Source organism: Copadichromis virginalis, linkage group LG17 (genome assembly GCF_057382275.1).
Source record: "Copadichromis virginalis isolate Kocher_CV1m ecotype Utaka linkage group LG17, C_Virginalis_male_GT1.1, whole genome shotgun sequence".
In the NCBI taxonomy this organism is placed as follows: domain Eukaryota; kingdom Metazoa; phylum Chordata; class Actinopteri; order Cichliformes; family Cichlidae; genus Copadichromis; species Copadichromis virginalis.
Window position 1 is genome coordinate 32568213 of NC_140634.1, and position 18296 is coordinate 32586508.

Genomic DNA, 18296 nt, shown 5'->3' on the forward strand with positions numbered 1-18296 from the left:
ACATCCTCAGGAGCTTCCTGCAGATGTTAAAAGACCTCAGCCTCCTGAGGAAGTACAGTCGGCTTTGGGCTTTTTTATACAGGTGCTCTGTGTTGCATGACCAGTCCAGTTTATTGTCCACCCACAGCCCGAGGTACTTGTACTTGTTGACCACCTCCACCTCCTCCCCCTCTATCTGAACTGGCAGTGGACCTTCTCTGGACCTCCCGAAGTCCACAACCAGTTCCTTAGTCTTTGAGGTGTTGAGTTGCAGGTGGTTTGTGTGACTCCATGCGACAAAGTTCCTCACCAGACTTCTGTACTCCTCTTCCTGATCATTCCAGATACACCCCATGATGGCCGTGTCATCTGCAAACTTCTGAATATGGCATAATTCAGAGTTGTAGCAGAAGTCAGAGGTGTACAGGGTGAAGAGAAGAGGGGACAGCACAGTTCCCTGTGGTGCTCCTGTGCTGCTGACCACTGTGTCAGACGTGATGTCCTTCAGCCTGACGTACTGTGGTCTGTCGGTGAGGTAGTCGGAGATCCAAGCCACCAGGCAGGGGTCCACCTCCATCCTGTTCAGTTTTTCCTGAAGCATACAGGGCCGGATGGTATTAAAGGCACTGGAAAAGTCAAGAAACAGGATCCTGACCGTGCCTTTTCCCCCATCCAGGTGTGAGTGGGCTCTGTGTAGGAGGTACAGGATGGCATCCTCCACTCCGACACCCACCTTGTATGCAAACTGTAGTGGGTCCTGGGCATGTTGTACCTGTGGTCGGAGGAGGTTGAGGAAGAGCCGCTCTAGAGTCTTCATAAGATGTGACGTCAGTGCCACCGGTCGGAAGTCATTCAGCTCATTGGGCCGGTTCTTTTTGGGGACCGGGACGATGCAGGATGTCTTCCATAGGGCGGGCACTCTCCCCAGTCGCAGACTGAGGTTGAAGACTCGTTGTAGCGGCTCCCCAAGTTCAGCAGCACACGCCTTAAGCATCCTAGGACACACCTTGTCTGGGCCTGCTGCCTTTCTGGGGCGAAGCTTCCTCAGTTGCCTCCTGACCTGATCCACTGTGACACTGGGAGATGTTTGGGAGGAGGGGAGGGGGGGAGATGTCTTGCTGCTGAGAGAGGGATTGGAGGAGGGGGGTGTCATGGTGTCAGGAAGGGGGGGAAGCGAGGGAGGCAGGAGAGTGGGGAGAGGACTCTGTAGTGAAGGTGAGGGTGAGGGTGGGGGGGGTTGTGGGCTGGTCAAACCTGTTGAAGAAGTTGTTGAGTTCGTTTGCCTTCTCCACAGTCCCCCCCACTGTGCTTTTCTTGGTGTTGTGGCCTGTGATGGTTTTCACACCATTCCAGACCTCCCTCATATTGTTCCTCTCCAACTTCTGCTCCACCTTCCTCCTGTAGGTGTCCTTTGCTTCCCTCAGGCAGCGTTTCACCTCCCGCTGTGCTGCTTTCATCTCCTCCTTCACTTTGCTCCTGAAAGCCTTCTTCTTCATGTTGAGGACAGCTTTGACTTCCTGTGTTACCCACGGTTTGTTATTAGGATAACACCGTACCGTCTTAGCAGATTTATTCCCCTTATTAGGTAGATGCTCATTATTTTTAATCTTCTGAATAGGTCTAGATATCACTAACGTACAGATTGTTTTGTTATGTTTTTAGAAGATGATACAAAGGTAGAAACACATTTTTTTCCGATTTATCTTGATATCAAAAAATGTGTTGGACCTGCTCTTTTCCCACCTTTTGTCTTTTTTTTTTCACTTGAACTTTATTCTCCCTATAGGCTGATATGAGCTCTTTTTAGTTTAATTGACCCCTTTTATCACTTTGCTGTACAGCTGTTCGAGGTTATAAGAAACCATAAAAACTCATTCATGGGTTAATGATGTCTCACCAGTAGGTCTTGAGGTATTTCAAATATTAATTTCATTCAGTTTAAAAAAATGAAGGAATGAGATGGTCTTTGAGAAGTTTCTATAAGCATAAATACACCAAATACATCTATTTCGAGTTTATGGGTGGTTTTAAGTTTTAAAATAATCATCAAAAAGATGGACCTAGAGAATATTAAAATAAAAATAATTTAATCGATTCATAGCTGCATTTTAAAGATCCCCACCAGCCACGCCTGAAGCCAGAATGTATAAATATTTAACTGTTTTTCATTTTGAAAATTCTAACTACAGGATGGATGGTGTTTCTGATTGTTCCCGCTTTTACAGATTTTCACCACGCCGTTGTTCCTTCCGCTTTCTGTTTTTGGAGTGCAGCGAGCAATTAGTGCTTATACATATTACATTTAACATTAAAATGTTGCCATATTGGATTGAAAATACACGTAAAAAGTCAACCCCGTGGGCTCGAATGTACAGAAAAGAGGACACATGTATGACACACCACTGTGAAGTCCCTTGCTCAGCAGGCTGCCAGCGGCGTGAGAGATTCCAACCCTCCAGACTGATGCTCTCCTCGGCCTATGGCAGCGACATACCGGCTCTGTGATCCCACTCGAGGGAGGAGCTACCTTTAGACTAACGCGACGTTTCCGCATGTCAATAAAAACTTTGTGAAGTCAAGAGGAAGAGCTAGATAGTTAAAGGTAATATTTGTCGGAGTGCTCTACTCTACTTTCAGTTTTCAAGTAGTAACAAGTTTCGGTCACATGATATGGAGCCTGAGCAGATCCGGGCTGTAATTGCTGCCTCTTTTCAAGGGAACTAACTGCAGAGAGTATTTTTATTGGTATAAAAACCAAGGGACAGTAGGAGCAGATATGTTGAGGACACAGCCAAAGTTCGACCTGCACAGGGATGTGGTGTCTGATATCCTCAGGAAGGAGGCGTCGGTCTGCAGAGTAGAAGGTGAGGCGTTCAGGTGCTAACGGTCAGCGTCCTTTCGATGACGGCCAGGTTTTAGTTGTTTTCACAGATAAACGAATATCTCACATAAAAGTAGCGGGTTCAAACGAAGTCGTGTTCTTCGTTCTTTCTATGCCTTTATCGCAGCTTTACTGTTATTATAGCCCCCCATAGGCAGTTTAGCCTGCAGTGGTAAAGTTCCTGTGATTTGTTTATTACTTCTTCTTTTTTTTTTTTTCTTTTTTTTTTAATTTTGACCACCAGATGGCACTATTTCATCAGTTACCGCACACTTAAAAAAAACAAACAGAGAACTTAAAATACATCGTGAAAATAAAATGTTCCATGTTCTTGCTAGATGAAATATATGATAGTTGTTATTTTGTAGACAGTGCATGATGTCTAGTTGGGTTACTTTATATATTTACAGGCCTCTGCTATCAGACACTCGTTAGCTTGCGATAACAATCTATTACAGAGGGTAATTCTACTACTTATTTAGTATGTTCTGGATAAGCAGTGGGATGAGATAATAAAACAGGCCAGGCAATAAAGTGTGTGTTCTGTGTCTGAAGAATACTCTGGAGCCGTCGACATTCGTATTGTGAATTTTGAAAGAGATGGGTGCATCCTTTATTCCTGGAAGGTAAGCCCACAGTGAAGGCATTGCATATTATGTGTTGCACATGTTACATACTGGACACTTTATTAGGTATGCTTTAATGGTGCTGAGCCCGACCCCATTTTTGCCTTCACAAGTGCCTTCATCCAACAAGCTGCTGGAAACATTACTCAGAGATTTTGGTCTGTATTGACACAATTGATGCTAATGGCCCATTTCACCCCATCCCAACAGTGCTCTGTTGAACTAATATCTGGTAACTGGAAGCAGTTTGAGCACAGTGAAGTACAAAGTGCACTGAGTGCTCAATTAGAATAAAGCAGCTCTATATAAGCTTCAATTCATTTACCAGTACAATTTTTCTGAAATACTCAGACCAGTCTGTCTGACACAAGCAACCGCAACACTTTTAAAGTCACTTAAATCAATTTCTTCCTCAGTCTGATGCTTAGTTTGAACTTCATAGGTTGCTTTGACCACATCTGCATGCCTAAATGAAGTGAATTGCTGCAATGTGATTGGCTAATAAGATATTTGCATTTGCATGTCAAATGCTCTGTCTTGAACTCACCAGATGTCCCATTTGTCAGCTAACCCCCCAAAAATAACACACTGTTGTGTGGGTTACTACACCTCTTAAGTGGCTGTTCTGTTAAATACAGCATTTTTATGCATATATTTAAAAGCTGCTTGTGTCAGTTCTTCATTGAAGTCGTACTAAGTCAGATATTTATATCTCAGAAGTAATTTTTTTTTAATGGCTCCAACAGTCATCTTCAAATGGAAAATATCCAAAGAAATCTAGATTTGTTTTATTTCGCCATGTATCTGCTTGACACATTTAGTACTTTTGTGGAAATCTTGGGCTCCTCGGTAGAATGTAAAATATAATTTTCTGTGTTGAACCACGCTCCTCTGCACAACATAAATTTTTAATGATGGACCCTCCAAGACTGTGTGGGTTTAGGAGGTTAAAGACAGTGTGCAGCCTGCAAAGGGAAAAGAATCTCTCTTTTTTTTTTTTGTAGTGCAGGGTTTGAAATTTTATGCATGCCTGGTTGCACCTTGGGTTTCAGAGCAGACGCCCTTTTATTGAAAACCTTTTGAATGCAAAAATGTGAAAAATGAATCGATGGTTTGAAGCGGGGCAGGTCTTGTCTGGATGATCTGTAGGGTCGGCCATGGCAATAAAGAAGTCAAGGATGACTTTCCGTACATGCTGATGCGGTGAAGACAGCAGACTGAAATTAAATACTTCTTCTTGGTAGATTAAGATTGTACAATGTAATATTTTAATTAGTGAACTAATGTTCTCATAGGGAGCAACAGGTACCACCAGGATTGGGAAATATGACCCGAACAGCAAGAAGAATAAGGTACTGTGTTTGTGTTTGTGTGTCCCTATATTACTCCATTAAGTTTTGCACACTTTGCAATCATGCACTCATTCTCATGCGACTGTGCGCATGTGTGTTTTCCCCAACAGCTCCTGTACACATTTGACAAGCAGGTGTGTGTCAGCAGCTGTTCCCTGAACAAAGAGGAGACACTGCTGGGTGAGCCTCTGTCTTGTGCAGATAATGAATTATCAGCAACAACACCGGCTTCTTGAACTCAGATCAAGTTTAAATGCCCGTGTCGAGAAAGCAGTTTCAGATCATGCAACGCACGAACCCACAAGTACAAGACGAGATGATGCTGTTCGGATGCTGATTAGTGCCTGAAGAACCACCGGAGACATTATTGTGGGAAATATGTTCCAATTCAGTCATGTGACATGCCAACTTTGCTTTTTCTCTCCTAGCTGTCAGCTTGGCACAGAATGCCAGAGGAGAGGAGCGCCTCAAACCAAGTAACATCCCTTTTCTGTTTTATCCATAGACTGTGACATTAAACCTGTCTTAAAGCAGTGATTCTCAACCAGGGGTACAAATACCCCAGAGGTTATTTTTGGCAGTAGCCAGAGGGCTTAAAAGTACACATTTAAAGTAGTAAATTTAAGTGTGGCCTAACTGATACTAGCTGAAATTGTTAGCAGTATGGACAACTGAACAATATTTTATTTGGACCCAAATTCAGGATGCTGAATTAGAAAAGTTATCAATGAGAAGAAAACTTTATCCTGCAGAAGATAGCAGGATAATCAACTAGAAGCCTAACAAAAAGAATCATGCAACTGACAAAAAGCCAAGACAAAACAGGGGATTGGAAATGCCACAATTGCAAAAAGAAGGACAAAGGCAGGAGGTAAAACTTACCAAAAAAATGTGTTTGAATTGCCAACTCATTCACAAGATAAATTGTCAGACTTTTTCATTGCCGTTCTAAATTTCAGCATTAATATATAATGCCCCATAAAGTAGTGTGCAGAAGCAGTGCACACTGCACTCCACTGACTGGGACACGTGCACCAAGGCGTGTTTGTGTCAAAGAATGAAATATGCTCTGTGCAGTATGTTGTGAAGTGGCTTGCTTATGAAGTGTTTTTGAGAAGTAACAAGCATGCACGCATGATTGGTACAAAATAGCATTGTAGCAGTTTTCATTTAGTTAGTGATTACAGTGGACCCAAAGTATTGTAATGTGCAAAAGTAATTTCTTTACATTTTATATTTCAGTTCAGACTTTCTTTCTTTTTTCTTTCTTTTTAATTTTAAGTTGAGCTTGAGGTTTTCTAAAGCTCTTTGAAAGTATTTCTTTGGAAATTAGCTGCTTCTCAGTCCAACTCTGGTACGTCTCATTTTCAGAGGAATTTTGTCTTTGTTAAGACACTTAACACTGACCTATGAGTCACTCAAACAGAAAAAGTCTTCTGTTTTATCAACACATAACAGGGAACTCAGGAAAGAACCAAGATAAAACAGTTTGAGAGACATTAACACATTGATTCCCCAAAAGCAAACTTGACATATTTCAGCATAGTGTACAGTGTGTCCATATAAAATGTGAAGAAAATGGACAAGTGAAAGACAAAAGAAGAAGTGCCAGGCCTAAAATCTAGCTAAAAATCTCAACCTAAAAATTACACTGTTTGTCTAAGAGTCCGTGTTGAAGAATGAAGGTGGTCACACCAAATACTAACTTTGGAGTTGGTTAGATTTGTACAAACTCTGTTTTTGCTTCAACTACAGCATGTATTGTATCCAAAAATAGCAAAAATGTTGTAGTGCAGATGTTTTGTTTTGCACCAGACATAATTAGGGACGTCTGTTGCATAACTGCAGCAGTGCATCCAAAAAGTGTCCATAGTGTATCAACAGCTGCCTGGACTTACTCCCTTGTTAATCCGCTATGTAGCAAACACTGTGTTTTGGATGAGTGTGTCAGTAAACAGGCAGATTTTTCAAAGAAAATAAAGCAGGAAATGACTGAAACAGAAAAATGACCGGCAAACACGGACACACAGAAAGACAGAAACACAGCAGACACTAAAACTTAGGAAAGATTACGATCCAAACCCCTTAAACTTTGGCATTTGAAATATCATGTGGAACAAACAGTAAACAGCCAGCTTCATTAACTATTCTGCAACTAAAATTCTACAACTATGACTATTATTACTGCAGTTTTTATTATTACCTTTTTATTACCTATTTTTCATCTGTTAGCCAATGGTAAGCTGAAAGCATTTCAGAAATGGATCAAACTGATTTAAAAAGATGTCAAGTAGTAACGTTTTCAGACAGTTATTCCATTCCATTCTAATATAGCACTATTTAGCTAAATATAGCTATAACAGCATAGTTCTAGCTGCAAGCACAGCAACCTCCACCTACACAGGGATGTGGTGTATATTTTTTAATACTAAAAAAGAGACTAAACTTAAACAATAGAAACAAAGTATCACTCTTAGTATCGATCCAATACCAATACAATACCAATATATAGATACCAATACGCCATTGGTGTCTATACTATCGATATTTGATTATTTAACCCACCTCTAGTGGGGAAACATCATAAAATAGCCTGTTAAATTAAAATCAAAACTTTCTAGATATTAGAATAGTTATGGCTGTAAGAAAACGTGATTAAATGTCTTAAAATAAGACGGGCTGTCATTGCAGCTCTTAAAATATTCAAACAGTCCAGTTGACTTAATTAGAAGCCTATCTATAGATAGGCTCCTTTTTGCTATGGCCTTTTAAGAATAACTCAAAGATAAAGTTTCTAATGAAGATAAGCATAGTGACATTTACTTTTAAGTCAAATAATCTTCCCTGGAAAGCATAAACATGTTCCTTTATACTGAAAACAAGATCAGCTTTGAACTTAAATTTAAATATCAAATTATTATGCACGGTTTATTCTGAAGTTTTTGTACTTGAGTTGGAATAAGGTTGGGAACCACTTCCTTAAAGCAGTTTAAATACACTCTTTTCCTACAGCATTTTCAATCTGTGAATGATATTAACCCTAGCCTGTCTACCTTTGTAGTATCAAAGTGCCTGACTCTCCTGATTGAGATCCATCCTATTAACAACACTAAAGTCCTCAAGGCAGTGGACTTCAGAGTCAAAGTGCAGGTAAGAGTGTTTCATTCACATTTCACTAACAAACAAGCGCTTACGTCGCAGTTACGAAGCGTTAGTGCTCAGAGGGCATGACTGTCATACTACATATCTTTTATGGCCTCTAGCTTACGTTCTATCACTTAATTAAAGTCAGTGTACCCACTTTTCTCCACTTTCTCTTCTACAGTCATGCCTTTTCATCAATTTTGTTCATAGCCTTGAATAAAAAGCAGCAAATTTTCAGCTTCATCTGGCAAATTGTTGGAAACCACTCGTTTAGTTTTCCCGTGGCTTTTTTCCCCCATAGTTCCTCCATCATGAAACTGACAGAAGATCAGTGCTGGAGAGCCATCTGCTGCTGCTCACTGAAGATGGATGTAAGCAACTGTGTCCTTATGCTGGCCTGCATGTGTAACAAGAATCCAGAGAGAACTATGATAATGCATAAAAAATAATACATACTGTATATTCTACCGTACATTCTTCCATTTGCATAATTATCATTTTGTGTGTTTAGATGTGGATCTCTACCACGTGATGCTAACGAGGCAGGAGGGATATAGAGTGGTATGCTACACATTGCTTTTTTTTCTCATGAAGGAAGTGTTTGCAGATAGTTGACTCATCTGAGCTATAAATTGCATGCAGGATTTCATGGCTGGTAAATTCTGTGCAGTTCTGCAGCGACATAAATTCTTTCCAAGGGTGCACGAATTTAGTAATTAATAAGCAAAACAGTGCAAAGAATATATTGTTAATGCAAGTCTCTGGCAGAAGACGTGCAGTGTATTTTGAGAAGGAGGTTGTATTCTCAAAATACACTGCACGTCTTCTGCCAGAGACTTGCATTAACAATTCATTGTGGCTGAATTCAAATGTTTGTGTGGTGACCAGGTGATAATGAACCCCGAACGTTTGTCCAAAACGGCAGAGAGAATCGTGGAGGATTTTTGCTGGGTGCAGTGGGACAGGCACACGCAAAGACTCTACTATCTCACGTTTAAGGCAATGCATACAAACTCGCATTCAAATTTGGCAACAGATACCCTGGGACTTGTTTGATTAACGCAAAATGTACGGCTCGTCTTTTGCAGGAAAAGTTTCTGCTCCGAAGCGTTCAGTTTTACCCAAGCTATAACTGTGAAACTGTGGTATGGTATCTTTGTGTCTTATATTTTAATACATGCCGCTCTTTGTGCTCTGTATTTGTTGTTTATGCTTTTACTTTGAAATAACATACCGCTCTGATAACAGTTCGAGCTCCCTTTAGAACTGCCTGCCAACTCCTTCCGCACAGTCAAGTAAGGCAACTTTTAGCAGAGTATAAAATAGAAATATGTCGGTTCTATATTCTGCATTCCTTTTGAACATTGTTTTTGTGTTTGTGTTCGTCTCGATGACAGGTTTGCAAATCTCGGTTTCGACCATTATCACACCGAGAGGCCGGAGCAGGAGCTTGTTAAGTTGCAAGTATTCACAAATAAAATAGGTAAGACGTCCTCACACACACCCATGCACCGCATGTCTGTTCACATGCTTATTAGTCTCACATTGAAAAGTCAGATTATGAGACTAATTTGATACATTTGTGCGATTCCTATCCCTCTTTGTAAAAACAAGAAGGTAAGTCTCCGCCTCAGCTCACCTCCAGGGATTAAAAATCTTGGCCAATTCACAATTTCAGTGATGATTGAAGGATTTGTGGAGATGATCACTTTATAATGAGGTTCTGACCAATTTCTGAGATGACTGTAAATCTTACAAGCCTCCTTAAGTTTCAGAGGTGTTTTCCAATAGCATCACAGCTGATGATGCTTTTGCCAGTGATTAATTCAAAAGCCGATTTGTTCAGCCGATCTGTCAGTTCCTCTCATCATTGTCATCCTTCTCACTTAATATTTATCTGTTCTGGCTCATGCTGCTGTCCTGGTTATATTCACACTCCTCAGATTTTTGTCCTGTATTTTTTTTTTTTTTTTTTGTGCTGCATGATTAAACATAGACGGTTTAATGGCATACAGAAAGAGGGACAGAATCGCATTGACTATAGATGAGCTGCACTGTAATGAAGCTGCTTTATTTGAGCTTTAATGTGAATACAAGAGTAACATCTGCCTCGAGCAGCTTGTAAATCTTTCAGGATTTACTTTCTTATACTGACTTTCATCCATTACTATTAATTAGGGAAAAATCAGACTGCAGACTCGTTCTGTATGTTAAAGCCTTGTATTCATACTCAAGCATGAATATAAAGTGGTCAACACATTTCTCTCTCAAGCATGAATTTGTAGTAAACAGTACATTTCTTTGTGTGTATATAGGTGGGTAATAAATTAAAGGAAGCCTGGAACCCTTTGCTCAATCCAGTCTGGTACCAGCTATACCAGAGTGATCACCTTCACCTTATGATGAAACATTTTTATGCTGATGGAGCGTCATCATGCTGATAGCAGCGCTCCCATCAAGGGAATGTTCCTATAAGTATGACAGTGGTCATATGCTATGGCCGTCAGATTGCAACCAAACTGAATACCTGTTTGGAAATTTGTATCGACATATTAGATAGTGCTAGTTCATCACCACCATCATCAAAACACCTGAGGTGGGTGGGATCATTTTGGGGGGCGAAAGACTTAATCAATGCTAGAGAGTGTTCGGCTCTTCTGACAGCATGATGTTGTGCAAAACTTTAAGATTGCTTGTTTATTCTTTTAATTTGGAACCTGTCTTACATAATTTTGTTATACACTTAGATACACTCATTGGCCACCTTATTAGGTGCACCTGTTCAGCTGCACAATAATTACAAAAATGAGAAATCATAATGGGAACAGTCAAAAGAGAATGACCAGAAGGCAATAGTAAATTAAAAAAACCCCAAAAAACCACCACTGACAACCAAGGTATGCACAAGAGCATCTCTGAACTCTACAGCTGCAGAAGACCACAGCAGGTGCCTCTTCTGACAGCTAAGTACGGGAAACTGAGGATAGTGTTTGCAAAGGCAAAATTGGACAAGATTGGAAAAATGTTGCTGGGCCTGATGAGTGTCTATTTCTGATGCAACATTTGGATGGTACCGTCAGACATTGGTTAACCAACATGTAACATGGTGGTGTAATGACATGGGAAGTGTTTTCGTTGCACACTGAGCATTGTTTAAACACCATGGCCTCCCTCAGCATTGCTGTTTCCAACATATCACAAAGCTCAGATCATCTCAAATTATACTCAAATGGCTTCCACAGTCACTTGGTCCAATACAGCACCTTGGGGATGTGGTGGACCAGGAGATGAATGTGAAATTTAAGATTACTCATGTGCAGGTGACAAATCTGCAACAAATGTGTGATACTACGTGTCAATATGGACCAAAACCTCTGAGGAATATTTCCATCACCTTGTTGAATCTTGGTGAAAATGGGGCGCAACCCCATACTAGCAAGGTGTACCTAATAAAGTTTCCAGCAAGCGTATATTTTTATATACTGCCAACTGTAAGAAGCTCGTAATGGCATGCATATGCACTGAAATGTTGTTTGTAGAATTTTAAAAGCATCCATAGAAATACATTTAACTTTTTGGATTAAGTGAACACTCTCCTCATTTAGATTTTTTATTTTTTTTACACAAAGAAATGTGCTGGTCGAATTATTTCAAAATAATATAATCAAATCAGAATTCCAACCTTTAACAAGGCATGAGTAATTTTTACAATTACTACATGGCTGACTCTATAACCTCTGAATATAATCTCAGTATTTCACTCTTATTGCTTGTCCTATTAAAAAGTAAGTAATGTTAAATATTAACAATATGAATAGAGTATATGGTATAATAATATATGACGATAAATCGGATCTAATTTTTCCATTGGTTATCATGAATAATGCCACGGTTTGATCTGTAACTTCCCTGTTCTGTGCTTAACTCTTAGGAAGCATGTGTGTGTGCTATACCCAGCCTCTTCAAGACAAACACGAACTTCTCTACACCGTGGTTTTAGTTCACAAAGGTGTGTCTGTGCTAGCTCCTAATTTTCCCCTCCCTATCTGTTACTGCCTCTTTTACAGTTTTTATTTCGAGCACACGGAGACAAATGTGTTTTTTTTTAACTTCCTGCAGACTGCAGCAAGAAGTTCAGGGTGTCTCTGGGCAGTGATGCATCGCCACAGAAAGCCACCCAGCTCCATCCGCTCTTCATTCCCATAGGTCATTGCGCACACATCTATATAATACACACACACACACACACACACACACACACACACACACACACACATATCTGCATCCTAATATTTGTGAGTTTTTAGGTTGAATTTCAAATAGAAACACAGGGACACCAAATATAGATGAATGTGTTTATCTGCACAGAGCCCAAGAAATGCCTGAAGCATACTAACTGACAGTGATGCTGTGTGTTTTTTTTATATAGGTTACTACATCCTGGTATACCTGCAGGGTTATTTCCTCCACTGTATCAACACCAGGCAGCAGGAGATGCTCTGTCACTCCCTCTTTCTCTCTGGTAAGGCAAGTTTTGTCGAAAGAAATAGTGCCTGTGCTAAGCAGTGGCAGAAGTAACATTTTTTTCTTTCTTTCCCCTCTGTAATATATTCTTGTTTATTTCTCACATGACTTTTAAACGAGGAAGCTGCCTTATCTGTCAATAAGACGTGCGCCTCAAAATAAGATGATTTAACTCGGTGTCTATGCCTTGTTCTCTGTCTGTCTGACTCCACAACATGCAGGTCGTGATGTGAACCTGGGCCTGCAGTGTCAGTCAGCCAACATCACAGTTTTGCATGCAGAGGATGAGTCCAGCGCTTGTCTGCTGGACCAGGCCACCGGCAGGATTCACAGTGCCGAGCTCAGCCCCGCCTACCTGCTGAAGATCCTGCGTTCAGACACAAATTCTAGGTGGGCATGACTCAAAACTTAGAAGAGGAAGAGGAGTGCATAGGAGAAGATATAGGCAGGAAGGTAGCAGACAGGCTTTTGTGTGTGTACACCTGCAGTGTCTTTCTGAAATAAATTTAGCATTTACTTGAACTTTCGCCAGGAGTCACCTCCTAGCTCGATAAAGATGCAGCAATGGCTCTTTTCCCTTTTTGTTTAGTGGACAATTTTTCATTCTGTTCACTTTTGAAACTTAAATCCACTTTTTTAACAGCATGCATACATCACATTGTAGTACCTGACTGCTGGCTCTCTGCCTGTGTGTTTGTATATGCTTTTTTCTATATTATGGTATATTTATTATATGTCACCTGCATTCAAGGTGTCCCAGCAGTAAGGCTGACCCTCAGCGCCTGGCTGCCCTCCACTGCCTGCTGGTTTACATGGGAACTGACCCAAACCTGGAGCTAAAGGTGCGGATGCACATAGAATAATTGAGTTTAGTTTAGTTTAGCTCTGCAGAACATCATCTTTGTTTTCCAGCACATTTAAAACAAAATGACTGTCTTTTTGTAGAACATAAGTTCAGGAGGAGAATAGTCATTGATTTTTATTGGGTCTTAAACAAACTTACAAGATCAATAAGTTCTCCTTGAAGTGGAGAACGCACAAAAAAGACAAGATAAATAGGCAACAAAGTGGAGAATGCAGCTGTTTGAATAAGTAAACATTCAAGGTCAGTGTTAGGCAATTTCCCTAAAGAACTAAAGATGTACAACTGAGAAGAAGTGAGTAGATAAATGTAGGAAAAGGCGCTCTTTCTGCACTTTGGTGTAAATGCGGTAGGTGTCAACCTTGAGTTGGAAGCCGGTTAGCCAGAGGGAAGAAGACAGAGAGAAAGACAGAAAAGATGGGATGCTGTAATGAAATGGGAGAGAAGAGAAGAGAAGTGGGCAGAGATCAAACAGAGTTAAAGACAGAGAGAAAGGGAGAAAGTGTTTTGTTTTGGCACGGTGCTGTGACTCAGACTGTATCAGTGTTACTACTAAATTAAGATGTTCTAGATTGTCATAAATTCTTTCTTTAGAGGTTAAATGAGTCGCCAGCTTCATTAGTGCAAGCTATCGGTGGGAAATTGGACACCATACAGAACTTTTATATCCTTTGTAGACTCTGCACCAGTGTAGTCGAGGCTTTGATAAAGTGGCATAAAATGTTCATAGAGTTTGAAACTTTAATACTGGGAATACTACATAAATGAAGTTACTCTGTTTCTAACTTGTCTTCTGACTTTACTTCAGCTCTGACTTATGCTACAGGGCGAGGGTCTTTATACATCAAAGCAAGATCATACAAAAAATTATTATCTGTGATTACAGCTGTCACCAGCTATTACCAAACACAGTACCCAGCTGACATCAGGATGCTCACAAATGTAAAATGCTGAAGTGCTTCCCTCTTCAGCATAGGGTTAATGAAACTATGTTGTGTTAGCTAATTATTGTGGAAAGTGGCCATCGCAGTTTAGTGGTAATTAAAATGAGTTCAGAATTTGCAAATTCATATCATAAATCTCGACGCATTGCTCTCTCCTAGCTGCGTTTATAAGTTAAAAGAATTGGTATGGCTAATACTTGGCATGGAATAGACACTAAAATTTGCAGTATTGCACACCGCTACCACTAACGTCCTAGCATTTGTTAATTAGCCCTAATTATGTCTACTGACCTTTTGGCCTCTTCTTATAACAGTGCCACAGGTTTTGGAGCTATAAAAAACATCAGAAGTATGCTTAGCTAATTTGCGTTCTTGCTCTGAATTACCTGAGGAGCTATTTATCAGTTCACCTTACTTAAGTTGTTAGCTAACACTGCCTAGCTTGGTTAGCATGGTGCATTAACACACCATATGGGTGTTTTACAGAGCTAGAGGTACTTGCTAATGATTACTAGCATACAGATAAAATATTAGAATCTACCTCACAAAAAAACAAACTCGCTGTTACAGTGAACTACAAGGCATATTTTTTTACCAGACATTTGTATTAAATATATACTCTAGAAGGCCCAGTTCAGAGACTTAATACCAGAGAATTAGCAGAGGTGACACCTAAGCAGACAATTAACAGCTTCTTGTGAGGGCTGTGACCTCAATAGTACATTTTGTATCTTAATAAACTTTAAATCACACTTTAAACATGTTTATTTCTTTTGTAAATTTGAGCATTTTAAAATGGGAGGTTACAACTTTAGACTAATTTTTAGTCCAGGAGGTTGCAGCTTTTTTAAGTAATCAGCTAACGAGCGATGAGAAGCCAGGACAAGACAGGTGTTTGGTTACTTTTAAAATGACTTTTGAAGCTAACGACCTCTCTGCTAACTTCCGGTATCACTCCCATCAATTAACTGTTCACAAATGTTGAACCATTCCTTTAGGGGATAGGAGAAAATTACCTGTCACTTTTTGAGGTCACTGTTGAAATATACATGAACAGCAGAACTAGAAACTAATCTTTTACTGGTATCGTCTCCTTGTGTTTTTATCATGTCTCTAGGTTATTGAATGGCTGTGTGACAACGTGAACACCTTTGAATCTTTTGATCAGATCCAGGAGTTTATTTTAGGTCAGTGGCAGCTGGAGAATGAGTACACAGTTCTCCTGAGTATCACTTCTCCTTTCTTTTGGAGTCTCACTGCTCTCTTACCTTTTTATGTGTCTTTCTGTTTGTGACTGTAGATTGTTTGCATCTTATCTGCACTAAGATGAATGGTTTCATCAGTTTTGTTTGGCTTTGGTGCCAGTGGCGCCACACGCAGATATGTAGAGTTTGAAAATAGTTTTGACTTCTCTGAAACCTCACAGACACATAGTTTGCACAGACTACTGCAAATATGGTTAAGTCCAAGCTGACTAACAACATATTTGGCATTCCCTGTAAAGAAATCCTTGGAATAGTATGTGATGATATTTTCATATTTAAAACATCACCCAGAGAGTCAACGACTGCCTTGGATTGTAAGCAGCTGGCTGCATACATTTGCATTTAATTGGCACTGCAATAACTATTTCACCTTGCTGTTGTATTAAGAAATAATATTAACTTAGGTGTTATCATATAGTATAGGAAGACAATAATTGTGACCTAATAAAGGATACATTAGTACATTGTCATCACTCATATATCCTATTGATAGGGGTGAGGCATGGGCTGAAGTGCCTCATTTACCTTCTAACTATGCCTAGATAAAACACTCTACATGTTTAAAAGCGAGTTTGTCTGTTCTGTCTCTGATGGCCTGTCTGTCTGCCTCTCACACACAGCCTCGTTGTACAGAATAAGCTACGAGAAGGCTCTCAGCTTGGATAAAATCCTGCCTTACTCCTCTGTATTCGACAAGAAGGTACCACACATATATACATAACTTTGTACAAGCAATACCTTGACATTTGCAATTGAAAGTGGCAACTCAATGTACAGTACTATACAAAATCTTCAGCACCCTCTACCCCTCTGCAAATTTCTTTGTATTGTGGTATTTATTGAAACGTCAACATAGATGGAAAAGGTAAAAACACAGTTTGTACAAATCTAACAAGCTTGAAAGTCAACATCAACACAGCCTGAACTCTCTTGGGCAAGCTTTCTTGTATTTTCTTTAATTAGTCCTCAGGAATAGTTCTCCAGGCTTCGTAAAGGAAATTCAAAGCTCTTCTTTGATGTTTGCTACCTTTTGTTTGGTTCTCTGCAAGTCAAGATGATCCACACTACTTCAGTAATGCTGAGGTCTGGGCTCTGGTGAGGCCGATCCATGACTGATAGTGTTCCATAGTGTGTGATTGTGGGTTTTTTTTACCCAGGTATTACATTATTTACTGTACTGGCAGTGTGTTTGGGATCATTGCAATGCTGAAATATGATGGAGTTGGCAATCAGACGTTTTCTAGGTATTGCATGGTGGATCAAAATGATGATGGTACATTGTGTTCATCATTCCATCAGTTTTGACATGATACCTGACACCTCTGGCCTCAAACCATAACAGAGCTTCCACTGTGTTTCACAGATGATCATAGACACTCCCTGTTGTACCTCTCTCCTGACCTTCTCTGTACATACTGATAAAGATTTGGGAAAGAAATGATTCAGTTTTATTTACACATCTGTTTCCACTGCATTTCTAATCTACACTGCTTTCTCCACTGATTGTGTAATTTGGCATACCTCAGCCTTTTCTCCTTGTTTTCGTTTCTTAAGAATGGCTTCTTGTCAGCTGAGATCATTTCTGTTGAGGTTTCAGCAAACAGTAGATGGATCCACTGAAGGGCCAGACCTCTTTGGATCTTTGGATCTCACTGGAACCGTGTAAAGTCTCGGGTGACATAGGATGGAGTTCTTAAGGACATGATTTTCAGATACTATCTACTGCCGTTGTCTGGTTTCCTGAACTTTTTTAGGACACAAAAAAACCCACTTCTCTGAAAATGATGGACTGAAAATCAGTGAAAATGCACCTAATGTCCAAAGAAGATCACTCTTTTAAAAATTCCAAGCAGGCCTGGCCCCTTGGAAGCAAAATATAAATAACTGACCGGCCACAAGACTTTTGCACAGTACTGTTAGTATTGATTTAAATGCAGTGGACGCACTTGCTTTTGAGCCATAGACTTTTTTTGTATTTGTGCTCTAGGAGGTGCCAGAATGTTTGCTGAAGGTTCCTGGTGTGTTTTGTACCACAGAGATTCAAACTGAATCTACCTTCAAAGGGAAGGTAATAACACATTTCTCACACTTGAAGTCCTGGAGTTATTTTGAAACAACATGACATTGAGCAGCACAGTTTTGTTTTGAGAAACATTTAATAAAACTAAACTTTAAAAAAGCGATTAAATTGAGAGATTGTGTGTTGCATTAAATATTACCCATACAAATACAAATCACTGAAATTAATGCAGATGTCCATAATACATTTATATGTAAAACAGCGTGCACCGCTCCGATGTAATTATCCTCGATTGTTTTGCCCTTGCTTTGTCGCTGTTGCGGTGCCGCTTGCTTCTGTGTACATTTGTGAGCAGGCCAGGAGTCTCCAGGGCTTCTGGTCAGAGCTGCAGTGGAACACAGAGAGGACAAAATATCTCGATGCCGATCCCAACCCCCGATACAGAACCTCACACATGCAGGCCGACTGGGACAAAATGGTGAGTGTGGGTGTATGTGCATGCCAAAACATCCCATGTACTGATTGACCGTTAATCACCCATGTATCTGCATGTACATGAAATGCATCTGATCTCTGGTAACTGTTCAAACATGATCTTTGATGTGTGGGTGTGAATGCATGTGAGAAAATGTGCACGTCCTTGTCAAAATACCGGTGGGGTATTTTGTGAAACAATGGAAGCGTATTTTCAGCGTCTCT

At 40.1% G+C, this 18296-nt stretch overlaps 1 protein-coding gene across 1 annotated transcript in view; it reads left to right on the plus strand.

Moving 5' to 3' along the window:
- Positions 1-2525: 2525 nt before the first annotated feature.
- gsap (gamma-secretase activating protein) overlaps positions 2526-18296 on the plus strand; it is a 55775-nt gene continuing 40004 nt past the window's right edge. Inside the window, exons 1-21 of the mRNA XM_085436454.1 lie at positions 2526-2843; positions 3416-3486; positions 4782-4838; positions 4949-5018; positions 5267-5314; positions 7900-7988; positions 8284-8353; positions 8494-8543; positions 8871-8981; positions 9071-9127; positions 9231-9277; positions 9380-9465; positions 11914-11991; positions 12102-12188; positions 12412-12504; positions 12728-12896; positions 13258-13348; positions 15430-15499; positions 16198-16277; positions 17565-17645; positions 17953-18075. Of these exons, the coding sequence (XP_085292580.1) occupies positions 2756-2843; positions 3416-3486; positions 4782-4838; positions 4949-5018; positions 5267-5314; positions 7900-7988; positions 8284-8353; positions 8494-8543; positions 8871-8981; positions 9071-9127; positions 9231-9277; positions 9380-9465; positions 11914-11991; positions 12102-12188; positions 12412-12504; positions 12728-12896; positions 13258-13348; positions 15430-15499; positions 16198-16277; positions 17565-17645; positions 17953-18075 (1716 nt within the window). The 5' untranslated portion in view covers positions 2526-2755. The remainder of the gene's footprint in view (positions 2844-3415; positions 3487-4781; positions 4839-4948; positions 5019-5266; positions 5315-7899; positions 7989-8283; positions 8354-8493; positions 8544-8870; positions 8982-9070; positions 9128-9230; positions 9278-9379; positions 9466-11913; positions 11992-12101; positions 12189-12411; positions 12505-12727; positions 12897-13257; positions 13349-15429; positions 15500-16197; positions 16278-17564; positions 17646-17952; positions 18076-18296) is intronic.